The sequence below is a fragment of the Sceloporus occidentalis genome, unplaced genomic scaffold (genome assembly GCF_023333645.1).
Source record: "Sceloporus occidentalis isolate IW3139 unplaced genomic scaffold, rSceOcc1.0.p SCAF_10, whole genome shotgun sequence".
In the NCBI taxonomy this organism is placed as follows: domain Eukaryota; kingdom Metazoa; phylum Chordata; class Lepidosauria; order Squamata; family Phrynosomatidae; genus Sceloporus; species Sceloporus occidentalis.
In genome coordinates this window covers 33,052,422-33,076,498 of record NW_028316990.1, presented here as the reverse complement: position 1 = coordinate 33,076,498, position 24,077 = coordinate 33,052,422, and the positions used below count along the sequence as shown (strand labels likewise).

Here is a 24,077-nt window from a genome sequence, read left to right as displayed (position 1 = left end):
AACAAATGGGTTTTGGGACACCAAAGCCTGTGCTAGCCATAAAGTTTAATGCACTATGTGCTCATAGCTACGTACACATGGGCTCTCTATTCCAACAGATCACTGAACACACAGAAGCTGGGGAAATAGCAGACAGCAGTGTGATTCAGGTATGGCCCTGTGCTGCCTTCCAAAGGTGCATTATATAAATCAGAGAGCTAATTATATGTAATAGCCCATACTGCCTTCTCTCTTTTCAGCCAGTGTTGATACTATCCTACAAAGGAGCAAGCAACCTCACTGTAATCTTGTACACCCATGACACAGATTACACCAAGGAGTAGGTTTCATTACAGACCTCAGAGTTTCACGGGCTGTGTATCCAGAGCCTATGAGGATGGATTCATCAAACAGTTTGTCCATGCATGGAATAAATTCTGGAACAAAAAAACAAATTACAAAAGAATATTGTCAAATTGAAGAGAACATAACAAGAATCACTAACTGGTTTTAAATGCATGTGGAAGGTAGTCCAAAGATCACATAGTGAGTATGTTCATGGTTTAAATGGCTTTAAACTCAATTTATGATTGCAATATCAAATAGAATCTAAATATTTTAATTACAGTAATAAACAAATATGACAGAGATAAAAATGACATACGGCTCCTCAAGTCCGTGGTAAGAATGTGCTTGGCAGCAATAAGAAGCTCCTTTCTCAGATGAGCCGTCTCTGCAGGACAGTTTGACAGCAACTGCAACATCCCTTTCACCATCTGCTGTGAATACTTTGCTACCAACTCCTATGAAAGTGAATGGTAATAGTAAATATATATTCCAAATATATGATAGCATCTGTCATTTAATAACTGGGCCCTTGGTATCTGCTGGGGTTTGGTTCCAGGACCCACTGTGGATACCAAAATCTGTGGATGCTCAAGTCTCATTAAATATAATGGCATAGGAAAATGGTGTCCCTTATATAACATGGCAAAATCAAGGTTCTTTTTTAAAAATTTATGTATTTTTAAATATTTCAAGCTATGGATGCTTGAATCCATGGATAAAAAATCCTTCCTGACCATGAGCCATGCTGACTGGGGCCAGTGGGAGTTGCAGGCCAAAATATCTGGAACAGCAAACTGGGGAAGGCTATTGTACAGTAAGAAAAGTGTGGCGCTCCAGATGAAGATGGACTGCAGCACCCATCAACTGCAACACCCATCAACTTTAGCCAGCACAGCCAATGGCAAAGGATGATAGGAGCTGCAGCACAACAATACATTGAGATATATTTATTCCCCATAACCATTGCAGAAGGTCTGGAAGGAAGCATGTAAGGAGAAATGGAAAGAAAGAATGGCTAAAGCTTCTTTCTCTCTTCTATCTTACTTCTCCAACCCTCATGAGGCCTTGGAAAACCCCGTCTGTCTCATATTTAACTGGTGGGAAACAGCTATAGCAGTTTGGTGGCTTTTACAACCTTTCCACTACTGGAGAAGTTGCACACATGGCTGCCTCCAGACACCCGCCACCAAAGTTCCAACATCAGCCTCCACTGTAGCTTACCTGATAAATTCTTATGATGTAAGCCAAGAACGATAACGTTTTTATCTGCGCAGCAATGAAGTCAGCATACAGTTCCTTATTGTAAAGTTTATGCTGCCTGAAAATGGGAGCAAACTGTGATTTAGTTTTGCCTTTAAAAGAAAGTAACTGTGCAAATGGTGGCAGATTGACTGTTAAGAAATAAAATGCTTAAAACAAGTGTAGGTACCCCGATGCTCTCCAGGAACGTATTTACACAGCAGAGTCTATTTTCATAAAAATGTCCATGCCTGTTTTTTTCTTGGCTCATTTTCATAAAATACATTGATTTGTGTGCAAAGATATTTTTTGGCACAAAAAAAAATGCATTACAAAATTCTTACAAGTTAGTCCTGAAGAGAGGAAAAACCTCATAGAGGTTGATCATATTCTCTATCAAATGCCTCAATGTGCCAACAAAATTTGTCAATTTTTGCCAATATAAGATAAGCTCTTTTTATCCCTAACCTTCACGCCTACCAATAATTTCACAAGTGAAAACAAAATTAAGAGTAAACGATATTTCAGCAGAATACACACAGTTAGGAGAGGATTAATATAAAATAAACAAATGACTGCAAGTGACTACTACCACCACAACCCCAAGGAAAGAAGAACCGTGTGCCCTGAGTACTGGGTGTTTTAAGTAATATAAATAGCACAGCCCTATTAGAAAAATCAATAGGTAAGTGAACTCTCAGGAATGCATGCAAAGGATCACAGCCTTATACAAGTTAGCCAGAAAGCATAATGGAAAGCTATGGAAGAGCTCTGTAGCTATTAAAGAAACCAGTGGTTTACTGGAAGCACACTATAATCCAGCCTTCTTCAGCTAGGAACCTTCCAGATGTTTTATACTGCAATTCCCATCAGCCCCAGCCAACAAGAATAATCCAGAAGGGTCATAAGAACTGAAGTCCAGGACCTTAAGTTCCACAAGGCTCATTGCAGCTTTTGTTGAAATGGATCAACAAGACTACTGCTCTGAAACTGGAGGGTAAGAAATTCTTCTTAAATTAATGATGTTCTGTTTCAGCAATATCATATTGCAATTAAGATTGGGCAAGTGATTCTATTTTATAAACTTACCTTGCTTGTGTGGACACCTGAATTATAATAGTATTCATGATCAAGGGCACAAACTCAGCCACCACATTATGAATGTTCAGTTTGTAGAGCTAAAGAAAGATAACAAATATATACGTGACCAAAACCATTCATTTTTCCTCTTCCGTAATTTCGTAACAAATCAGAACTGTATACAAAGTCAAAGCTTTACCTCCTTAAATTACATTTATCTCAGCCAACAAACAAGAACATGGAGTTTGGTTGGGGAAAGCAGAAGTAATGAGACAGGAGTAGAACTTGAAAGTATCTAGTTACTAAGAAAAGTGTAATTATACTGTGTTTAACTGTAAGAAGAGACAATGTCAAACTTGTGCAATGTAATATGTGAATTCTTGTACCTGTAACACTCACTATATCTTCTGCCTTGTAAATAGCTAATTACTTTCAAAACAAGGTTGGGCCATCTGTATGTTTCTGGACTATTACTTCCATAATCCTTCAACCTCTCATTATTGCCTAGGAATGATGTGACTTGTAGACCAAAAACATCGGAAGAGCCACAGGTGCCTACCTCTGCTTTGAAATTTATTTCCAAGCTCTGACATTAGTTATTATTCACTATTATTCATTATTCATAATAAAAAAATAACAAACTAACCTGATACATGAGGACAACAATAATGGGCAGTTCAGCTAGCACCTTCAGAGAGAGAGAGCCTCGAGGAATTATAGAATGCTGTAAAACAGAAGTAAACGTCAGAATGAACTCCTTCCAAAACTTCTAAGAACCTAATTTTCAAATTTGATCTGTGATTTACCACAATGATTTGTGCTATTTTTTTTGCCTGAACCTATAAAAATATAATCTAATTAATGGATTCTACCACCTTAGGTGATGATGCACAGTGTAAAATGGTTGAAGAGCATGACACTAATATCTATAGACAATAGTATATTTATGTATTCCGTGGAGAGGGTTCTTGTGAAGGAAAGAGTATGTGGTTGTGATTGTTGTCAGTAGAAGATAAAATTCATGTACTGATTTAATGCTCTGTTTAAAACAATCTTAGAAACAATCATATTTATCCTTTACTAAAACCACTGAAGGGAAGGTCAGATTTTGTAAAGCCTTGTTTTTAGTTGTCCAATGCAGAGAAGCATGTATCACTCAGAGCATCAAATTTTCTTGCCAAGGCTTTACAAATACAAGCTATAAAGGGGGTATGGACAATTATTCCATTTTTGAATGTTAATTAGCAGAAATGTAAATTGTATTGATCCCCGCTCCATATTTGTGTATAATGGCTGCTTCCTAAAACACAATAAATTGGTATGGTATGGTATGGTATGGTATGGTATGGTATGGTATGGTATGGTATGGTATACCATGGCTGTAGGACTCCTCCAAGTCACTCATATTGGCACTAACCAAGTACCAACTCTGTGCCAAGAGATGTATGGACAGACAGGGTTACTTTACATGGCAAAGATACTTTACGAGCTAACTTTTTTCGCTAGGCATTCTGTCTTTGTGTTATACATACCGTTCTTGTTTCACTGTCATCTCGTTCAGGATTTACTTTCACTACAATTGTGGTGATCATGCCAACCATTTCTGGAGTGGGCACAGTGTTCTCAGGAATAACCTGGGGATTCTCGAAATATCGATTCTACAGAAAGAAGCAGGAGATGAATGTTATGAATGTTATTTCCTAAGCACTCATAAGTTTACAGTGCAATTACATCAGTTTGCTAGTGGAAATGGCTGTATCAGCAGAATAAGGTGCAGAATGGTGTTTAAAGGATCCCTTTAAACTCTTATCATTTTGTGACCACAGCAGGCTCTTTGAATAATCCGGAGAACCATGGTAATCCAGAGAAACATCTTATTCTCTTATGGGAAAGAACAGCAAAACTTTCCAAGTAGACCCATGCAAAAGGCATGGGTTTGGGGTATTTAGCAATTCCCAACCAAGACTATGGAATTCAAAATTCATTCATATATTATAAGAACAACTACAACACCTACCACTACTTTGGGAAGTTCTTTGTAAATCTGTTTAACAAAATCCAAAAAATGATGGATCTGTGGGAAAGAATAAAGAGAAAGGAGTCCTTTAAAAAAATGAAAACCATTGCCTATCAGTTCTTTCTATTAAACATTACTAGCAAAGCAAAAACAAAAGCAAAACACAGAGCTTCATGGGCAGAACACTGCAATTCCTCACTGCTTGATGTCAGATCTTGGCCTAGTTTCCCTAAACCTTTCCAATACTTCATACTATGGTAGCAGCACTGGCACAATTCTTCTCTAATGTGCTAATTCAATCGTAAAAGTTAAAACTAGAGAGTGGATGTAACGGTATGACCAAACAGATGGCATTACTCTAACTGAACAAAAGGTATCAGGGATATATCACCAAAAGACTATAGAAAAGAAAGTAGTTTACCTCTTGTGTGATCGGTGGCCTGAATTGTTTGTGCAGCTCAATAATGATTCTCAAACAGATGAGTACATTTTCTTCATTTTCAGTCTAAGCATCAGGAGAAAGAGGACACAGCTAGTTAAGTCACTGCTAAATTTCTGAATACCTTCAATACTAATTTATGTGCATTAAGTTATATAGGGCAGTGTACCAGCTACTGTAAAGAACAGGAATAATTCATCTCTTTTGCATTTACATGGGCAATTAAAAATCTGTATTTCTATTGCATCTTATGAACATTATATAAGGCACTCACAAAAATTATAATCTGCATCTTAGCTGGTTTGCTTCTTATACAGGATAACAGATACAGTATGTATTACTTGCTCTGTGATACTAATAAATATTAAACCTGCTCTGAATGTACTGGAAAATCTTTCCTAATAGAAGTATGAATGACACCAAACTAAACTGCGGTAATTATCTCTACCATGTATAAGCAAATTAGTATTCTTTAGATTCTGGACTATTTGTTTCTTCATTCAAAATATTTCTGTCCTACCTTTCTGTCTCATGGCCATGGTTGGGGATTATGGGGGTTTTAGTCCAAAACATCTGGAGGCACCAGGCTGCCTACCCTCAACTTATTAATACTAGAAATGGAACTATATAAGAAATGAATTCTGGTTTTTGGTGTCACGAATTAGGTTACATTCTGCAAACGCTTTCTTGCCAAAGCCCTGATATCAAAGAGTCTATCACTGATTTCACTTTCTTGCTGTTCCCATTTCCAGCCAGAGCTAACATGGATGAAGTAAGATCCCTTGTGAAAGAATCTATATTGTGTGTTTAAAAAACAGACTGAAGTGTTAATCAAAGTTCTAAGAGCCAATAAATGTGACAATATAACATCAATGACATGTATAAGAACCCCAAAATGAAAACACCCCCATAGTGAAGTTTATTCAATGGCTCCCTGTCATTTATTTTTTCCTATAATGAAGCTGCAAAGACAAAGAAATCCCTGTTGGAAGTAATCCTTAGAAAATATTGCAGAGGTTATATAATAAAGATCAGTACCTCTAGAAATCTGAACATGACAGATAAGACATTTTTGGTGTGAGGACGAAGATGTTCGTTTGTGGGTATTCTGTGGATTATTTCCAGAACTAATTTTCTCAGTTGCTGCAGAGGGGGAAAATAGTGAGAAAGGTTAAAACTTTGAAACTGAAGATACAGTATAGTGGAGATAACTATATTGAAAATGGTTTTTAAAAAGCAGTATACATGAGACACAGTCAGAAACCCAATATTTCCAAAATATTGTGTGTGTGTTCAAAAAATTAAGGCTGGCATCCCCTTTCATCCTGCAATAGCACTTAAAACTCTTGATTATAAGATGTGTTCAACAGTGGAATAGACTGTCTTTGAAGGTGGCAGGTCCCCCTTCTTTAGAGAGCAGTCTTTGTAGTGTTTCAGTTGTGTATTCCTGTATAACAAAGGTTTGCACTAGATGGCCCTTGTAGCCCTTCCTGCCTTATGAATCTAGGTGCCTTGAAGAGAAAAGCTTGTTTTAAAAGTATACCTGTGCTGGCTTTTCTTGCAGAAACTGAACCTCTCCATCCTGAAGAAAGGTGAGGAAGCGAGGGATGATGTGTTCCAAGAATGTGGAATACTGAGGGGATGAGGTCACATTCTAGTATTTAAAAATAGAAAAGAAAAGCCTTTTAAGCCCATAGGCATCCAAGAAGAAAACACAGAAATAAATATTTTAGCAATTATCTTAGCAACAGCAACCTTCCAAATTAGCATTGCCCAAACTTTGGTCTTCAAGATCTTTTGGACTTCAGCTCCCAGAATTCCTTACTGTTGGCTGGGCTAGCCAGGACCTCTGGGTGTTGAAGTCCTAAATATCTGGAGGACCAAAGTTTGGGAACAAGGTTTGGGAACACTATTCCAAATCTAGAGGAAAGTTCTGAGGGAAAAATTAAAAGCTGAAAAATGAATCTGACATAAATTGTTTAGATAGCCTGTGGGCTAGGATTCCAAAGGGTTGTTCTGCTGATGGAATTACTATCACCAGCCAAAGTGAAGGTCAGGAGTTAGAATCCTTCCCATCTCTGAAGACCCCTGAGCCCCCTCCAATTCTGCTCTAAATGGCAAGCAAACTGGTGTTCAGGTGGCACACAGGGCTGTTAGAGAGAGGGAAGAAAAATATATGCTTTGTTGTGCTAGCAGAATGCTCCAGAATTCGTTTTAGCTCTTTGAAGATTATTCACATGCTAGATCCATACATAACTGAGCAGTGGCAGGACAATGCCCTGGAACCCAAAGCATGATTTCAGCTGGCCATGCTTTATGGCTTATATGTAATCATTCCATTAGTTCAATACTGTAGTGATCAAAGTCAAAATGAAAAGCATGCATTTCGACACAAGTGCAGGTACAGGCTGTGTGCCAAGAGGTCTTCACTTCAGTCAAGTCAGGGGAAGCTGTGGCCCTTCAAATGCTGCTGGACTTATTTTCCATCAGCCACTACTAACCTGGGCAGTAGTGGAAGATGATGGGAATGCTAGATCATCAACATCTGAAGAGCCATCAGTTGCCTAGCCTTCACTTAAATGGTTCAGCAACCCTAGGTTTGAATCCCAAACAGGGAAACCCTTGCAGACAGGGAAATTTCACATCACATCAAACTCTAGGTTCACAAGCCATTTTTACCTCAAAGTTTTCACTGACTTCTTGCATCATCTTCAGCTTTGTTTCATCAGCTGCAAAACAAGATTTTAAAAAGCTAAATAATATGCAACATACCCCTGCCTCTTTATTTGAAACCTCTCCTAAAGAAGCAGTCAGATCTTATCAGTTTGGCTCTCATAACCCAAAATGTAAAGTCCATCACTCACAACTCTCAGTCATACATCTGCATTCACTTATCTCCACACATTCACACACACACACACACAGATGACTTTTGTAGGGTTCAAGAAAATATGTCTCATCATTTTGCTTCTTTATTAAAGCAGTGCTCCAGGCAATCTCAGATCTTATTGAACCATGGCAAGCTATATATATGATCCTTGTTCCCTGCAAACCTTATTTGCCAGTCAGAAGCCAACCTCAGGAACACATTTTCCTCCATCTCCTGGATACAGAAGTGGAGAAAATAACTAGGAACTTACCAAGGAAGAAAAGTATAGATCTGATTGTTGCTGATAAATCCAGCCTATTGTTAAATGGGGATTGTGGTTACCATCAGACATGCATCATACTGAATGCAGCTGAAATTCTGGTTTTAAGCCATGGTTAAGACCAGTAAGAAATAATATGTGATAGGGAAGAGAAATGATCCATGTGTTCCCAAGGCCAGCACCATATCTGTGAAACAGAATTTGCTTGGAGCCCTTGTAAATACATCAGGTCAGTATACAAAACTGAACCAGCAGACTGATCAATAACAGGAAAAGAGCCGCAAAAAATACACTTACGCGTATTAACATCCGTGAGAGCTGCCACAAACTGGAGGTATTTCTTCATTAAAGTGGTTTGGTCAACCACAGTGGGTCCTTGCGTTGACACAAATGCCATTTTCGCTCCAAAAACGTTACCCCTTATGCAGACAAAAGATGTAAGACCTCAAGTATCAGCCAGCCTGCGAAAAATAAAATGCAGACATACTTTATCATCATGATTATACAAGCCCCACACAGATACACAATGGCCAAAACCCTGCATGACTCATTGTACTCTAGCAGTTCTGCATGCAGAAATATGCTACGCTGAGCCATTTACCACCTCATGGACCTACTGTATGCTATGCTGGTGGAGCCACTTCTTCTCCATGCCATGAGTGGAGAGTGAAGGGGATCACAGAGTTATGTTTCTATCACAAAGCAAGTATAGGCTCATCTACAAGTCAAGAAAATTATGCCCAAAAACTGACCCCAGAAATGTCAACCTATAAATGGGTCAATATGGTAAGAAAGGTCCTGATAGAAACTCAGCCCCATTCTCCCTATTTCTGCAGCTACTGCTCAGCCAGGAAGAGAGTGTGCAAGTGTCCCTTTGCTTTGCAAAGCTGTAAAATAGGCATTGGTTTTGCAAGGAAGGGGTGTCCGCTCACAGACGGGGGCTTCGCTGATGCCTTCGCGTTGCCCTTTATGTCCTTTGTTACATGCCTTTAAGTTTTACCCTCGACTTATCCATGGCTCATATCAAAATCCAAAATACGTGAGGTCGACTTATACACTATATCGCTTCTACAATCCGCAGAGGTCCTCCAGAAGCATAAGCACCTTATGTGGTCATTTTGCATCTGGCTGCACAGCCACACACTTCTTCAACTCTATGGCACAGAATGCATGTTCCAACTTCTGGCCATGCTTACCATTCATGCCCTGAATTTCACATTTGCAGAGACTTACAAACTTCAGGCAGAACATGCAAAGGCCCCAACAGTGCTAAAAACACACCTCAGTTTTCTTGCACGGATATGATCTATGCTTAACATGGCCACTTTACTAACAGTAGTAAAACGCACAGCACTACCAAAAGGGAAAATGAATCGCATCTGCCATAAGCTTTCACAGATTGTAAACCTCCTTCACCCAATGCATATGATGAAGTGTATGATATATACATAAATACTGTAACATGTTACTCTTTAAGTACTAGCACTTCTTCTATTACTGTTTGTGCCGCAACCTTATGATACAGCTTCCTCCAGAAATACTTACTAAATGATATGTACCCTTTGCTTTCTTATATGTTTGTGTAGATGCTTTGAATCATTCAGAGTCAAACTGAATCAAGATACTGGGACAACTGATGTCCAGAATGTCTTTATGAAGCCAAAATAAGAAGGAGCAAACCCTAAATACTCAGTTTGAAACCCCTTCCTAAAGCTGCTGTCCGCTGAAAGCACATGCAAACCAGATTCTCACTTCCTTGGAAAGCCAAGTGTGAACCATATGTAAAAGGATTTAGACTGAAGGTCCCAAATACACTGCAGAAAGAATCCACTTTGCGTCTGCTTGAACTGCCCTGCCTCTATGCTAGGGAATTCTGGGAACTGTAGTTTTGTGAGACATTGTGAACCTTCTCTGTCAGGAGCTCTGGGGCCACAATAAACTACAAGTCCCAGCATTCCCTAGCCAATGAGCCAGGGCAGTTAAAGTGGTCTCAAACTGGAGTATTTCTGCAGTGCGTTTTGGACCTGAAGGTGGCTTTACGAACACTTGAAGGTATTGGAACCAAGATTAATTAAAGTGCAGGACATTATTCTCATAGTCTCAGACTGTCATGATATTTTTAGCAACACTCTACTCAATTTCTGCTTCAGCTTTGGCTGCTGTTCTAATGACTGTTGTTTCTTGTATGAAATCAAAAAGCCAGGATCGCTCCTGACTCTTAAACCCCATCAACTAGAAAACACTCATTCTCTGCTCCCCATTTCCAGGAACCATGTTCCACACGGTAAGCTTTGACTCTTTAAAAACTCAAGAGCGGACATTCGTTTTGTCACACCTGTCTCAAACCATCGTCCGCACTGAAGCAAAATACCTAAGGAATATCGACCCCAGAGACACAGTTCACAAAACCTCACTCAGCCATGAGCTTTGCGACATGATCTTCTGGGGTCAGTCGGCCTTGTATTCGCCCAACCAAGCCAATCTGACAGGAGTGTCAGGCAAAAGGAAGAGGAAAAGACTGTGCATCATGCACTCAGCAGGTTATAGGATCACAGAGTTGGAAGAGAACCCAAGGGCCATTCAGTCTAACCCCATTCTGCCATGCAGGAACACACTGGATCATAAGAGTTTGAAGAGACCCCAAGGGCCACCCTGTCCATCTTCATTCTGCCACGCAGGAACACACAGAAGCATAGGGTTTGAAGAGACCCCAAGGGCCCTGATCCAGTCCATCTTCATTCTGCCATGCAGGAACACATAGAATCATACCATTGGAAAAGATCCCAAAGGCCATCCACTCCAACCTTGCTTTACATGCAGGAACACACTGGATCATTGAGTTGGAAGAGACCCCAAGGGTCATCCATTCTATGTTCATGCTGCCATGCAGGAACACACAGAACCATACAATGGGAAGAGACCCCAAAGGCCCTGATCCAGTCCATCCTCATTCTGTCATGCAGGAACACACTGAATCATTGAGTCTGAAGAGACCCCAAGAAGGGCCCTGATCCAGTCCAACCTCATTCTGCCATGCAGGAACTCTCAATCAAAGCATCCCCATTGACAGCTGCCCATCCAGCCTCTGTTTAAAGACCTCCAAAGAAGGAGATTCCAATGCTTTCCAAGGCAACTTATCCCACTGTCAAACAGCTCTTACCATCTCCCTAAGGTTTAAATGGCATCTCTTTTCCTGCACCTTGCACCCATTGCTCTGAGTCCTGTTCTCTGGAGCATCAGAAAACAAGCTTGCTCCCCCATCAGTGTGACACCCCTTCAAGTAATGAAACAGGACTGTCATATCACCTCTTTAACTTTCTCTTCTCCAGGCTAAGCATCCCCAGCTGAGTCACACACTCTCAGCCCAAGGAAACAGCCCCCTGAGAGTTTACCTCCCTGCAAGGTAGGCCACCCCAGAGAGAGGAAACTCATTCAGGACTAGAAACTTGGCTCCTATTGGACGCCCCGCCCGCCCATCACTGGCTGGCCACCAATGGCTGGGCGCGCGCGCGCACCCGCGGAGCCAATCAGCGTCGGCCCCGCCCCCGAAGCCCCTCCGCAAAAGAGGCCACGCCCCTCCTCGCCGCTCCGAACGGAGCGGCGAGGAGGGGCGTGGCCTCTTCTGCAGAGGGGCTTCGGGGGGCGGGGCCGACGCTGATTGGCTCTCCCTTCCCCTCTCACCTGTCCAGGCCTTCCAGGTAGCAGCAGCTACATCGCCCTCATTCCTCGCCTCGCCTCAGCGCCGCAGGGAGGGGGAAAGGAATGGCATGGGCGCCTCAGTCCCAATCCGCCTTCCTTTGCCCGACCCTCGCGGCGGAAGTGCAACTCTGCGTCACTTCCGGCTCCTCCCCTTTCCCCTAGAGATAAGTCAGTACGGTGAGAGCGCCTACTTCCGGTTCGAAACGGAAGCCGGGTTTTTTCCACTCAAATAAATAGTATATAAACTATAACACAATATATATATATATATATATATATATATATATATATATATATATATATATATATATATAAAATATAATATTACTTTATATTATATATATATATATAATATAATATTTACATTGTAGTTTATATTATATTATAATATAATATATAAAATATAATATATTTATATTATAGTTTATATTATAATGTAATATAAAATATAAAATACGATATAAAATAAATATAATATAATACATTTAAATTATAATTTATATTATAATATAATATGTAATATAAAATGTAATATAACATATTTATATTATAATTTATATTATATTATACTATTTTATTTTATGTTATATATTATAACATAATATAAAATATAACATAAAATATGATATAATAAAATAAAATGGTAAAATAAATATAATAAAATAATTATTATAGAAAATAAATATAATATTGTAATTTATTTTATATTATAATATAATTTTAATATAAAATATAATTTAATTTAATATATTTATATTATAATATAATATATAAAATACGATATCAAATAAATATAACATAATTATATTATAATTTATGTTATAATTTAAATTTTATAATATAATATAATATATTTATATATATTACATTATAATATAATATATAACATAATATATTTAAATTATAATTTATATTATAATATAATATATTCAATAAAATATAATATAATAAAATAAAAATAAAATAAAATAAATATAATAAAACAGTATAGAAAATAAAATGGTATATAAAATAGCTTGCAACATGTATATTTTGGTTGGTCCAATAAAGGTATCCCTGTTTGGCGGGGGGGTTTTTTGTTGTTACTGAAATATTTTAACATTGTGCTGTTCTTAAATGGTCTTGTTTTATGGTTGTTGTTCGCCGCCTTGAGTCCCTATATTAGGAGAAAGGTGGGATATAAGAAAATAATAATAATAATAATAATAATAATAATAATAATAATAGAGCCTTGTGAAGGATGCAATGCTTGCCAATGACCGTTAGGTGTCAGCATTCTCCCTGCCACTGTTGTCTCCTCCTCAAGGTAAAAGCAAGCCAGCTCAGAGCATCCTCAGACTGAGGATGAAGGCAGGCTGCAGAGGAGCAAAGCAGACAGCTGGCAGTGACATTTCCTACTCCAGAAACTGTTCCTGAATGGCTCTGGCATCTTCCTCCCTGAATCTCCCCAAGATAGTTTGCTGGGCGCTGTTCCTTTCCCACATCACATCAGCTGCAGGTAAGGTGCATTTCTTCCAGTCTCCCAAGGTAAGGTCACCCAGACACTGAAACCTTTCAAGGCGAGTCTCTTTGGCTGTGATGGTGTCCAGCGAAGATCTATGGCTTCCCAATCCATGAACATGGAAATTAAGATCAAGGTGCCATCACTGGTCCAGAAGGCGTTTCAATTGCCGCCTCTGGCCCCAAGAAACCAAAGTGCTTCGGTTCCATTATTCATTCCAACCTTTATACATGGAAGAAGAGACAGTTTCTATGGGGCCTCTCCTTTCTCCTCCCACTGAGCTTCACTCCACTCCCACCATCTCTTAACTTAAAGCATTTTAAAGGGAAGCAGATGAATGACAAAGCCTTTTTCTGCCAGAAGGTAGGTGTTGGAGGAGAAGTGCTGTCACCCCTCTTTAGGGTGTCGCCTGGTGTGGCCCATACACCCCGCACCCCCTTAGTGATACTACAAGGATACTACCTACAGTGGTTCATGCTTTGATTACCTCCCCAGATTAGACTACTGTTATGCAGTCTTTGTGGGGCTGCCTTTGAAAAGCGTTCAGAAGCTGCAGCTAGTGCAAAATGCAGCTGCGGGAACAATGTCAAGCATGTTTCATCTGCACTGCAGAAATAATGGCTCAGTGCTATGGAATCCTGGGATTTGTAGTTTGCTGTGGCACCAGAACGCTCTGAAAGAGAAAGCTAAATGTCTAAAGAAACTGCAATTTCCAGAATTCTATAGCATTAAGTCATGGCGGTTAAAGCAGTGTCAAACCGGATTACCTCTGCAGTGCAGATGAGACTCTAATCTTCTGATTTCTTCAAGGTACACAGTAGCTGCACTCCCCTGCTAGAGCCTCCGATAAATGCTCAAATAAAAATGCATAGTCCAAACAATTTAGCAGCAATAGGTGTGCAGGTTTGTTGGGCATGGACTATGGGAAGACTGATGACCATGCATCTTCAGTAAAACAAGGGCCAGGCTGTGCCATTGACTGCCATCTCATTCAGTGGCTAATATTAAAGTTCTCCTGCCAGACAAGCACATTGGTGCTAAATTCCTCCCAAAATAAGAGTAAACATGCCTCTTGCCATTACTACCCCGACCTTATTCTGGAAAGAATTCCTTTGATTGTCTGACAGATTTATTTTAACCTTCTCATATTTGTTTCTCTTTCTCTCTCTCTCTCTCTCACACACACACACACACACACAAGAGAGAGAGAGCTTGCATGGTGTAGTGGTTTGAGCACTGGACTTTGACTCTGGAGACCAGGGTTTGAATCCCTGCTCAGCTATGCAACCTCACTGGGTGATCTTGGCAAGTCACACTTTCTCAGCCTCAGAGGATGGCAGTAGGAAACACTCTCTAGAGAAGTGTGCCACGAAACCCCTGTGATAGGTCCAAATGCATCTGAGGAAATAGGCTCATCTCTACAAAAGCTCATGCTACCAACTTCTGTCTTTCAGTCAGTCTCAAAGGTGCTGCAAGACCTGATTTTCCAGACTAACATGGCAATGTCTTTGAACTCTGTGTCTTATGGCTTGGTTTCCAGACCTTTGGCCACTTTGATCACCTTCTTCTGAACCCTGAGGGCATGTTCTAAACCCTTTCCTATGATTTATGGGTTTTTTGGGGGGAGAAACCTAACACAGGTGAGTTGTGCACATCTAAGGAACAAGCCCTTATCTGAAGCAGCATGATTAGCAGATGCTGACATATAAGTAAGGAAAGCGGTGACAGAGTTCATCTTGCAAGGGGCTCAATGTTATATTTTTGCTTGCACTGGTGGTAAATGGGTTCAAATTTGCTTTTAAAGAAAACAGATTCAGAGTCAAATAGATTTAGAGTCAAATTTGCCGCACTATTGCACTATTTCTGATGCTCATACAATAACCTTACATGTGGTCGCCTCACTCTACTAAATATCGACTCAGAAATTGGAATAGGGATCAGAGCTTGGCAAAGCTCAGAAGTAGTTAGTTGGTGTGATAGTTACATTTTTTAAACTCCAGAAACACAAGGGCTTGGCCTTAGATCTCAGAGTCTGGGCCTGAAATCTCAGGGCTTAAGATAGTACTGCCTGGCAACCCTGGAGACTACATATAATAGTAGTAAAAGGGCTTCCATGAATTTGTCTTGAATTCACGGAGGATGCATGAGAAGACTTGCTTGGTGGCTGCTTCCACATGGAGCTAAGCTGATCCTTTCCTCTGCTCTTCTTCTGCCAGCAGGCAATAACCATTTTATTTAGGCAGCCCTTGGCTAGTGACTGGCCATTGCACAAGGTTTTATGGCCACATTTATACTCACACAACCACACACTTTGACAACAATAGAAGAAGAGAGAATTACCTATGCCACTTCTAGGGCTGGTTCTTGTGCAACAATGGGCTGCTGCACAAGGGGCTTTTAATGGCGGATGCTGTGATGCTGTATCTTTCCAACTGCACATTTATGGCTGTTGACTGTTCCTTTCCAGATGCTGTGCAAAGTATTAATATTATTGGTTCCACAGAGGCTCATGTCATGGAAAACTTAAATTTCTCTCTGCACATCCAAGGCAGGTAAGCAGTCAGACAAGCACATTGTATAGTGTCTGTTCCTGATTTATTTTCCAATGGCCATCGTACTCAAATAGAAGCCAGTCTGTTCAACTCTGAACTATTTATCCAGATCTATTTACTCAGGCTTGGAAAAATTAGGTTTTGGACTACAGCTCCTAGAATCCCCCAGTTGACATGACCAGAATGCTCAAGTCTCATTAAATACAATGAAGTAGTAAACTGGGGTAGAACAAGACAAGATCATAAAGTGTAGAGATATAACCCTGAACATTAAAGTGAGGATCATCCAAGTAATGGTATTCCCTTCACCATGAATGGATGTGAGAGCTGGACAGTGAAGAAAGTCAATAGGCAGAACGCTGCTTCATTTGAGTTGTGGTGCTGAAGAAAAGTACTGAGTATACCATGGATAGCCAAGAAGACAAACACATGGTTTGTCTTCTAGATCTAGATCTGTTCTTGATCTGGAACAGATTAAGCCTGAATTCTCTCTGGAAGCCGAAGTGATTAAATTGAGGCTATCTTACTTTGGCCGCAGCATGAGAAATCATGACTAACTGGAAAAGGCAATGAAGCTAGGAAAGGTGGAAGGCAGTAGAAGGAGAGGAAGACCACATGCCAGGTGGCTGGAATCAATCTTTTCTCCGTCTTCTCTCCAGCATTACTTTGTTGTTGTTGTTGTTGTTGTTGTTTGCCCTTGAGTCAATCCTGACTCATGGAGACCCTCTGGATTAGACACCTCCAAGACCCCCTATCCTCCACAGCTTTGCTAAGATCCTGAAGATTCAGGTTTGTGGCCTCTCTCACAAACCTGAACCTTCAGGATCTGAGCAAAGCAAAGCAGTGGAGGATAGGGGGTCTTGGCGGTATCTAGTCCAGAGGGTCTCCATGAGTCAGGATCAACTCAAGAGCAATTAATTAACAACAGCAACAAAGTAAAATGATGCCCCTTATATAAAATGGCAAAATCAAGTTTTGCTTTTTGGATATAAAGATATATATATTTTCAAGCCGTGAATGGTTGAATCTGTGGATACAGAAGTTCAGGCTAAAGAAAGCCAACTGTATTTATATCTTTCCAAACAGGGCAGAGACCATTTTTCAGGTTCCTGTGAATGCATCTCAATGGGTGATTGTTTTGATGCAGAGTCATGGCATTTCAGGAGAAGAAGCTTTATAAGAAATTAATAAAAGACATTGAGATGCCTTGTGGAGGAAATAGTGAACTGTCAGGGATTTATTTCAGCTTTTGGGACTGTTTTGCAGACAGACATTCGGCCAAAAAAAATCCCCAAACTTTGATTTTTGTACAGAAAAAAAATGTATTCTGTGCAAAATGCACTCCTTTCTATGCAGAAATGTCACTGACTACAAAGATGAAGGTTTGGCCAAAAACATAGTCCTGAAGTGTGAAAAAAAATCATTTTAAAAACACATAAAATTCTCATAATTTTGCACAGCGAGGAAAAAAAAATTAAGACTATTTGCTCTTGTATGTGAGAATAAAATTAACAGAGATCTGCATCCCTGTGGAAAAGTAAAAAACCAAAAGCCGTGCACCAAATATTGAAAATTTTGTAATGTACAACAATGGTGAATTGATTTTTAGAGCACTAAAATGAGTAAAAGAGCCAATTTTAAACATAACCTGTTCTGCCACTACATCTAGTCAATTTTGGGATGAAGACTGTGGTGAGCAATGCCACAATATACTACTGCAAGGAGCAGCTTACATTTGAAGTCCAGGAATTGGATTCTTAGACTAGAAGCACACAGAAACAAGGACTGCCCTTGACTGAGCAGACCAAGTCCAAAGCAGGGGAGAAACTAAGGGTCCAAGGACAAGGCCATTGAAATCTGTTGGCAGAACTGAGGTTCAAAGAGCATGAGTTCAGTCCTGAAGTTATCAGACCAAAGGTCTGTTGATCCTTCTTCAAAACACAGCAGAGCATAGCCAAAAGTCCCATGCACAGGCTAAAATGGCCACTTTTTGAGTCTAAAAATAATCTGGGAGATAAGATATCCAGAGCAAGGGGCTGGTTTTGCTTTCTTCAGTGTTTACACAACTAGCTGGGTTGTCACACAACTGATTTGGTGAGGACCGGAGGGACAGTAGTAGCATATTGGAAGTGTACAAAGACTAATGCAACAGGTGACTGGGTTCACTGTTTAATGCTGGTCTTTACTTGGAAGAAACCCCAGCCAAGATCCTATTCAATTGTCAGTAGAATGAAAATCCCACTAGAAGAGTCACACACAGGATTACATAGAGAAGGAGGGAGAAGGCATCTAGCCAATGTAGTGGGCAGTGCCACTGGTGGCCCATAAGCTGTACTTACGTGCTCAATTGGAGAACAACTGGCATCTCTGTTACTATATGCCTTTAAGCCAACTCCAAGCTATAGCAGCCCTGCTGTAGGGTTTTCTCAGGAAGAGAAAAGAGTGTGACTTGCTTAAGGTCACCCAAGGGTTTCCACGGCTAAGCAGGGATTCAAATCCCAATCTCCCAAGACCCTGGTCCAGCACTCAAACCCCTACTAGACAATACTGCATCCATCAGCTGCCCCTGTAGTGCCGCAGCACACCTTGTTGCCTTGTTTTGCAGGGGCCAGGCACAATTTGTTTCACATAGGCTAACTATCAAAATGCTTTTGCATTGCCTTGGTCTTCCTCCATAAGGACAAGCTGGCACTGAGAAAGTTACCTGCTATATCTAGTTCCCTAGGAGAGCAAGGGACTGGGAAATCGGTTATGTAGCAAGGACTAGGGAAAGGTTGTTTAGGAGGCTTACATGGCCAACCTACGTTTAGGCTATATTATGTTTAAAAAAATCTATGTGTTAGCTTAATAGAATTTCCCCATCACAAGCATTTTGCCGCAGTGACTTAGCCACCTTGAAAAACTCTATTAGAATATATGAATTCAGGGCTACCATTCTTTTCAGACTCTGTCTGTTGGAGTCGGAGGCAGCAATTCATTTCTTTCTCTAGATAAAGTCGGATCTTTAATTCACCAGGCTTAGCATCGTAGAATCATAGAGCTGGAAAAGTCCACAAAGGCCATCCCATCCAAACCCCTGCCATGCAGGAATGCACAATCAAAGGACTTCCAAACAGAGTCCATCCAGTCTCTGTTTATAAACCTCCAAAGAAGGAGACTCTGTCACACTCTGAGACAGTCTATTCCACTGTTGGACAGCTCTTGCTGTCAGGAATATTGAGGCGGAATCTCTTTTCCTGTAGTTTGAATCCATAGCTCCAGGTCCTATTCTCTGGAGCAGCAGAAAACAAGCTTGCTCTTCCAATTTCTCCTAGAATTATGCAGGAAGGAAATTCCCCTTCAGTTCTACCCTAGGACTGATAAACGATTGCCTGCCACCAAAAACAGAAATCACATTGAACAATTCAAAATACACGTTAACATGTTCTTTAAAAATAACTTGAAAATTAAGTAGAAGACATTGCTGAGTTAACAGTGGGATGCAGTGGCCCAAAAACTAATGCAATTCTAGGCTGCGTCAACAGATGTATAGTGTCAAAGGAAACAAGGGTGCCATTCTATTCTGCTTTGGTCAGGTCTCACCTGGAATCCAGGGTCCAGTTCTGGGCATCACCGTTCAGAAAGGTTATCGACAAGCTGGAATGTGTCCAGAGAAGATCAGCCAAGATGGTCAAAGGTCTTGAAGCTATGAGCTATGAACTATGAGGAAGACCTTAGGGAGCTGGGTATGTTTAGCCTGCAGAAGAGAAGTCTCAGAGATGACATGGCAGCCACCTTTAAATATCTAAACAGAAGTTATGTAGATGATGTAGCAAGTTTGTTTTCTGATGCCGCACAGACCAGGACATGAACTAATGGATTCAAATACAAAAGAAAAAAAGATTCCACCTAAACTTTACGGGAAATGTTTTTATTTACTGTAAGCACAGTTAGACAGTGGAATAGACCTGTCTCAGAGTCCTTTACTGGACTTTGTAATCAAAGTTTGGATCACCGTCTCTCAAGAGCTCTTTAGTTGTATAAACCTGCATAGCAGCAGATTTGACCCTATAGTTCTTCCCAGCTCTATGATTCTGTGATTATTAATTGTGCAAATAAAGTATTCTCTTTACTGCTCACAGAGTTTCTTTCGAAGTATAACTTTGTTCTGTCCATGCTGCAAAACATAAGATAGAGATCATAGGGCAGTGATGGCGAACCTATGGCACGCGTGCCAGAGGTGGCACTCAGAGCCCTCTATGTGGGCACATGTGCCATCACCCCAGTACAGAGTTTGCCTGAGTTTGTTACTAGAAAGCCAGAGGGACATGGCACTTTGCAATAAATAAGTGGGTTTTGGGTTGCAGTTTGGGCACTCTGCCCCTAAAAGGTTCACCATCACTGTCATAGGGTTTTCTTAAGCTTGTCATAAGTGGGAAACAACTTGAAGACACACAGCAGCAAGATTTTTAAAATGCTTTAGTGAACAATTAAAACAAGTTGCTGTCCAAATGATTTAACAAGTACTGGCAGCAAGTTACATTTCAAAAGTAACCTGCCAAACTCTGCTTAGACTTGTTTTTGTGCTTGTTTCTTTCCAGTCCTCCTCTGAGCCTTTGCTGGTTAATCAAGAGCGAATGCATTCCCCTTGAAGGAGACCAGTGGTGCCACTTGGCAGCGATCAATTCAACATCCTACCATCTCAACCACATCTTCAGAGAAGCCGGACAATACTGCCTCAGTGTGCGAGTCCAGAACGGGGCAAATATATTGCAGTCGTACCAGGAGATTCAGGTCAAGCCTATAGGTGAGAGCGATGAGAACCTGAATGGCACATCTGGACTGCCTTGGTGTCTACACAGAGGCTCCTGTTTCACTTTGGTCTTCCTCCTCCTGTTACCTTTCTCTGGGTATATAGGTAGACACTGAATTTACGCACGCAAAAACTGAGAGTATTGGCAGAGGGGAGAATGAAGCTCCAGGATCTTTTTTGAGAACAGGAGCTATGGCACTATCTGGTAGGACTAGGGCAGTGACTCCCAAACTTTTGTCCTCCAGGTGTTTTGGAATTTAAGTCCCAGAAGCCCCAGCCAGCTTGGCCAATGGCGAGAAAGGATGAGAAGTGAAGTCCAAAACATCTAGAGGACCAAAGTTTGGTCCTCTGTTGCCAGAGATGATGAAGCCACCTCCTGCAAAAGATGCTGGGGCGGTGAGGTGGGGTGAAAAGCAAAGCAGTTGCAAGATGTTTGGAGACAGAGTTGCTGATGTCCTGAGTCCCATAGGCTAGCATACTTTTTCAGATACAGTCCAAGAGCTGCTTTGGTCCAAAATGTTGAAGATGAATTCGACTGCCGGTCTAATCAGCCTCTGTATAATTGGGGAAAGTGTATGTTTTGTTCTGTGCATCACACAGCCAAATATTGTGTGCCAGCTCTGGTCAGAATGGCACGGTAAATGATAACCTCTCTGGTTTCTTGCAAGCAAATATGGTAATAACAAGGCTTTCAGGGGTGTGTGTGTTATTTGCCTTCAAGTCACTTGTCGACGTAGAGTTACCCCGTAAATTTCATAGGGTTTTCTTAGGGCAGGAACATTCAAGGTGGTTTTGCCTATTCCTTTGCCTGAAATAAAGCCTGATATTCATTGGTGGTTTTCCATCCAAATACTAACCAAGGCTGACCCCACTTAGCTCTAAGATCAGACAGAATCTGGTGCCTTGTGAGTGATTAGCTCAGTGATAACTCTGGCCTTCCAGGTTTTTTGGACTTTCACACACATACGCAGATTTTAAAAGGCTCATCTAATAGTGTTCTTGTTCTACTCTTCCCCAGGCCTCCATCCAGCTTTCTTTGTCCTGCCTTGCATCACTCTCTTATCGGTCGTCCTGGGATTGGCCGTCTATGTTACCTTCCGAAGCCGTGCCCAGTCAAAGGATCTTGTAGAGGTACAGGCTTGAGAGAGATGAGAACATTTTATTTTATGGACTATATCTCTTCATAGTCTAAAAATTAGTGCAACAAAGTCCCAGATCCACAAACCAATGATACTGAGGTAAGGCCAACTTCGAAGCAAGCTTTCGAAGCTTCACTGGCTGCGTCATCAGGTAGAGATGTTAGAAATCATTTAGAACAAGAAAAGTGAAGATGTTAAAGTCACAGGCCTACATTTTGTCTCAGAGCTTGCTTCACAATTACAGTTGGACCTCCGCATTTCCAGATTTGACTTTTGTGGATTTGATTATTTGCAGTTTGATTAATACGTTCTCTCTAGGAATCTCTAGGTCCTCCAGCGCAACTCTGCCAGAAGCTGACCATAGAGTTATGCTGTAGAATTTAGAAGTTCCTAGAGAAAACACAATGGAAACCCATTGGGTGACCCTAGGTGTGTCACACTCTCTCACAGGGACGTAGCTAGGATTTTAGGAAGGGGGGGGGGGTCCAGACTAAGTGCCACCATTATAATGGGGCTTGAGTGCGGCAGCGCAGCAGCACACACCATTCATTTTTCTAATGGAAGGGGGGGGGGTCCGGACCCCAAGAACCCCCCCCCCTTGGCTACGTCCCTGTCTCTCAGCCTCAGAGGACGGCAATGGCAAAGCCCCCTCTGAAGAAGCTTGCCAAGAAAATCCCGTGATAGCCTTAGTGTCACCGTAAGTCAGAAACGACTTGAAGGCACACAGCAACAACGCTAGTACTAGTTATTTGCTGCCAGTTCACATTTTTCTTTACCATTTAAAGCATTCTAGCTTTGGAACTGACCCTGTCTTCTTTGTTGCTGAGCTGCAGGTTGCCGACTTTGACTTTTCTCCTGGCTCCGAGAAAAGGCCTGCCAGTCCTGGCTGGAGCTGCAGTCAATTGTGTTGCCAGACATGCTTCCTTTGGCCAGCTCAGGAGACTTGCCACACGGTTGGGGAGCATCAGCGCCTCCTGCACCCTTTGCGCCAATCCGTTAAGATGTACACTGCTTGAAGACTGCAGTCGTGTTTGTTTTGCCTTAATGGCCAACAGTTTGCCTTGCCTCCTCCACTCTGTGCAAGAGTGGATTATAAACAATCATCCCCTCTTCTTTCCTTTTGCTAGTTCACCCAAAGCTTAATTCAATATTAGGCCCAAGGCAGAGCTTGGGAAAGTTCTTTTTTGTGGCCATGTGCGATTCTGGGAGCTATAATGCAGAGACAGATTTCATCAAGCTCTGCTTCCATCATGCATATTGACAAAGATTCACATGGAATATTAAAAATACAAAATGGGAACTTTTAGTGTTCTTTGCAATCATGATTGAAAAGGAAGAAGCCATGTGGAAGTGTCCTTAGCTCTTACTTGTAAGAGGAAGCAAAAATGATCATGTTGGGAATATGATGAGGCCGAAAAGCCTGCAAGTTCTCAGCACACTGTTTTGCAAACATGCAACATCATAATGGCATGTTTCAGGTATAATAGGCCCTTGCTATCTGTTGGAGTTTGGATACCAAAATCCATAGATATCAAGTCTCATTATATACTATAATGAAATGGTGTTCCTTATATAAAATAGAAGCTGTGGATGGTTGAATTCATGGATAAAGAATCCATGGATATAGAGGAATGACTGTATGTCCCTTAAATTCATTTTTGGGATATTAACTTCTAACCAAGTTAGCACCCACCAGACATTCTTTTCAGCAACTAGAAAAGCTTCTGTTTTCATCACATACTGTCTTAATAAAGCAAGTTCTGGTTATCTAAAAATGTGGTGTGAGTACAAGTTACTCCTTAAAGAAAGACTGTTGTACCTCTGGTGTCAAGCTCACATTTGTAAAGCATCCCAGCATTCTGCCAGATGTATAGCTGTGATCTGTAGAAGGGAGAAATGATTGAATAAAGGGTTAAAATAACAGATATTAATCTATGGATTCATTTATTTGCAGCTGAAAACTCTTGACATTCTATCTTTCCGAAGGGAAGTCAAAAGGATAATGGAGCAGTCGAGGGTGAGGCGAAGTGAGATATACTTGGACCTCTTCCCTTACCCTCACCTCCGCCAAAAGAAAAGAAGAGAACCATATCCAGAGAACTGCTTTTGTTAACCTTACAGATCAGTGACCTGGATAAAAGTA

At 40.9% G+C, this 24,077-nt stretch overlaps 2 protein-coding genes and 1 non-coding gene across 6 annotated transcripts in view; 1 reads left to right on the top strand and 2 right to left on the bottom strand.

The window, feature by feature from the left end:
- The window catches only part of LOC149306417 (transformation/transcription domain-associated protein), a 129,208-nt gene extending 117,177 nt beyond the window's left edge, over nucleotides 1-12,031 (bottom strand). For all 4 annotated transcript variants that reach the window (XM_089476959.1, XM_089476956.1, XM_089476957.1 and 1 more), the window contains exons 1-13: nucleotides 11,933-12,031; nucleotides 8,549-8,712; nucleotides 7,782-7,831; nucleotides 6,646-6,756; nucleotides 6,141-6,245; nucleotides 5,085-5,168; nucleotides 4,664-4,720; nucleotides 4,179-4,304; nucleotides 3,293-3,370; nucleotides 2,656-2,744; nucleotides 1,549-1,645; nucleotides 644-782; nucleotides 338-416 (exon numbers count right to left, since the gene is read on the bottom strand). In XM_089476959.1, coding sequence (XP_089333085.1) covers nucleotides 338-416; nucleotides 644-782; nucleotides 1,549-1,645; nucleotides 2,656-2,744; nucleotides 3,293-3,370; nucleotides 4,179-4,304; nucleotides 4,664-4,720; nucleotides 5,085-5,168; nucleotides 6,141-6,245; nucleotides 6,646-6,756; nucleotides 7,782-7,831; nucleotides 8,549-8,648 — 1,115 coding nt within the window. In that variant the 5' untranslated portion in view covers nucleotides 8,649-8,712; nucleotides 11,933-12,031. The remainder of the gene's footprint in view (nucleotides 1-337; nucleotides 417-643; nucleotides 783-1,548; nucleotides 1,646-2,655; nucleotides 2,745-3,292; nucleotides 3,371-4,178; nucleotides 4,305-4,663; nucleotides 4,721-5,084; nucleotides 5,169-6,140; nucleotides 6,246-6,645; nucleotides 6,757-7,781; nucleotides 7,832-8,548; nucleotides 8,713-11,932) is intronic.
- LOC149306418 (small nucleolar RNA ZL1) lies at nucleotides 7,906-8,076 on the bottom strand. The gene has a single exon (XR_016271746.1). It is a non-coding gene; the product is annotated as a small nucleolar RNA ZL1 (small nucleolar RNA).
- On the top strand, nucleotides 11,889-23,422 carry LOC149306416 (transmembrane protein 130-like). Its single transcript, XM_089476960.1, has 6 exons — nucleotides 11,889-11,949; nucleotides 13,257-13,448; nucleotides 15,919-16,003; nucleotides 20,584-20,789; nucleotides 21,814-21,926; nucleotides 22,768-23,422. The coding sequence occupies exons 2-6, from the start codon at nucleotides 13,367-13,369 to the stop codon at nucleotides 22,948-22,950; spliced, it is 669 nt and encodes a 222-aa protein (XP_089333086.1). The 5' UTR covers nucleotides 11,889-11,949; nucleotides 13,257-13,366; the 3' UTR covers nucleotides 22,951-23,422.
- Nucleotides 23,423-24,077: the final 655 nt, after the last annotated feature.

Excerpts from the sequence above, each read along its gene's own strand:
- LOC149306416 (XM_089476960.1), top strand. The coding sequence starts at position 13,367 with ATGGCTCTGGCATCTTCCTCCCTGAATCTCCCCAAGATAGTTTGCTGG. Across the intron at positions 20,790-21,813 it reads GATTCAGGTCAAGCCTATAG|GCCTCCATCCAGCTTTCTTT; the intron begins GTGAGAGCGATG and ends ACTCTTCCCCAG. Across the intron at positions 21,927-22,767 it reads AGTCAAAGGATCTTGTAGAG|GTTGCCGACTTTGACTTTTC; the intron begins GTACAGGCTTGA and ends GCTGAGCTGCAG.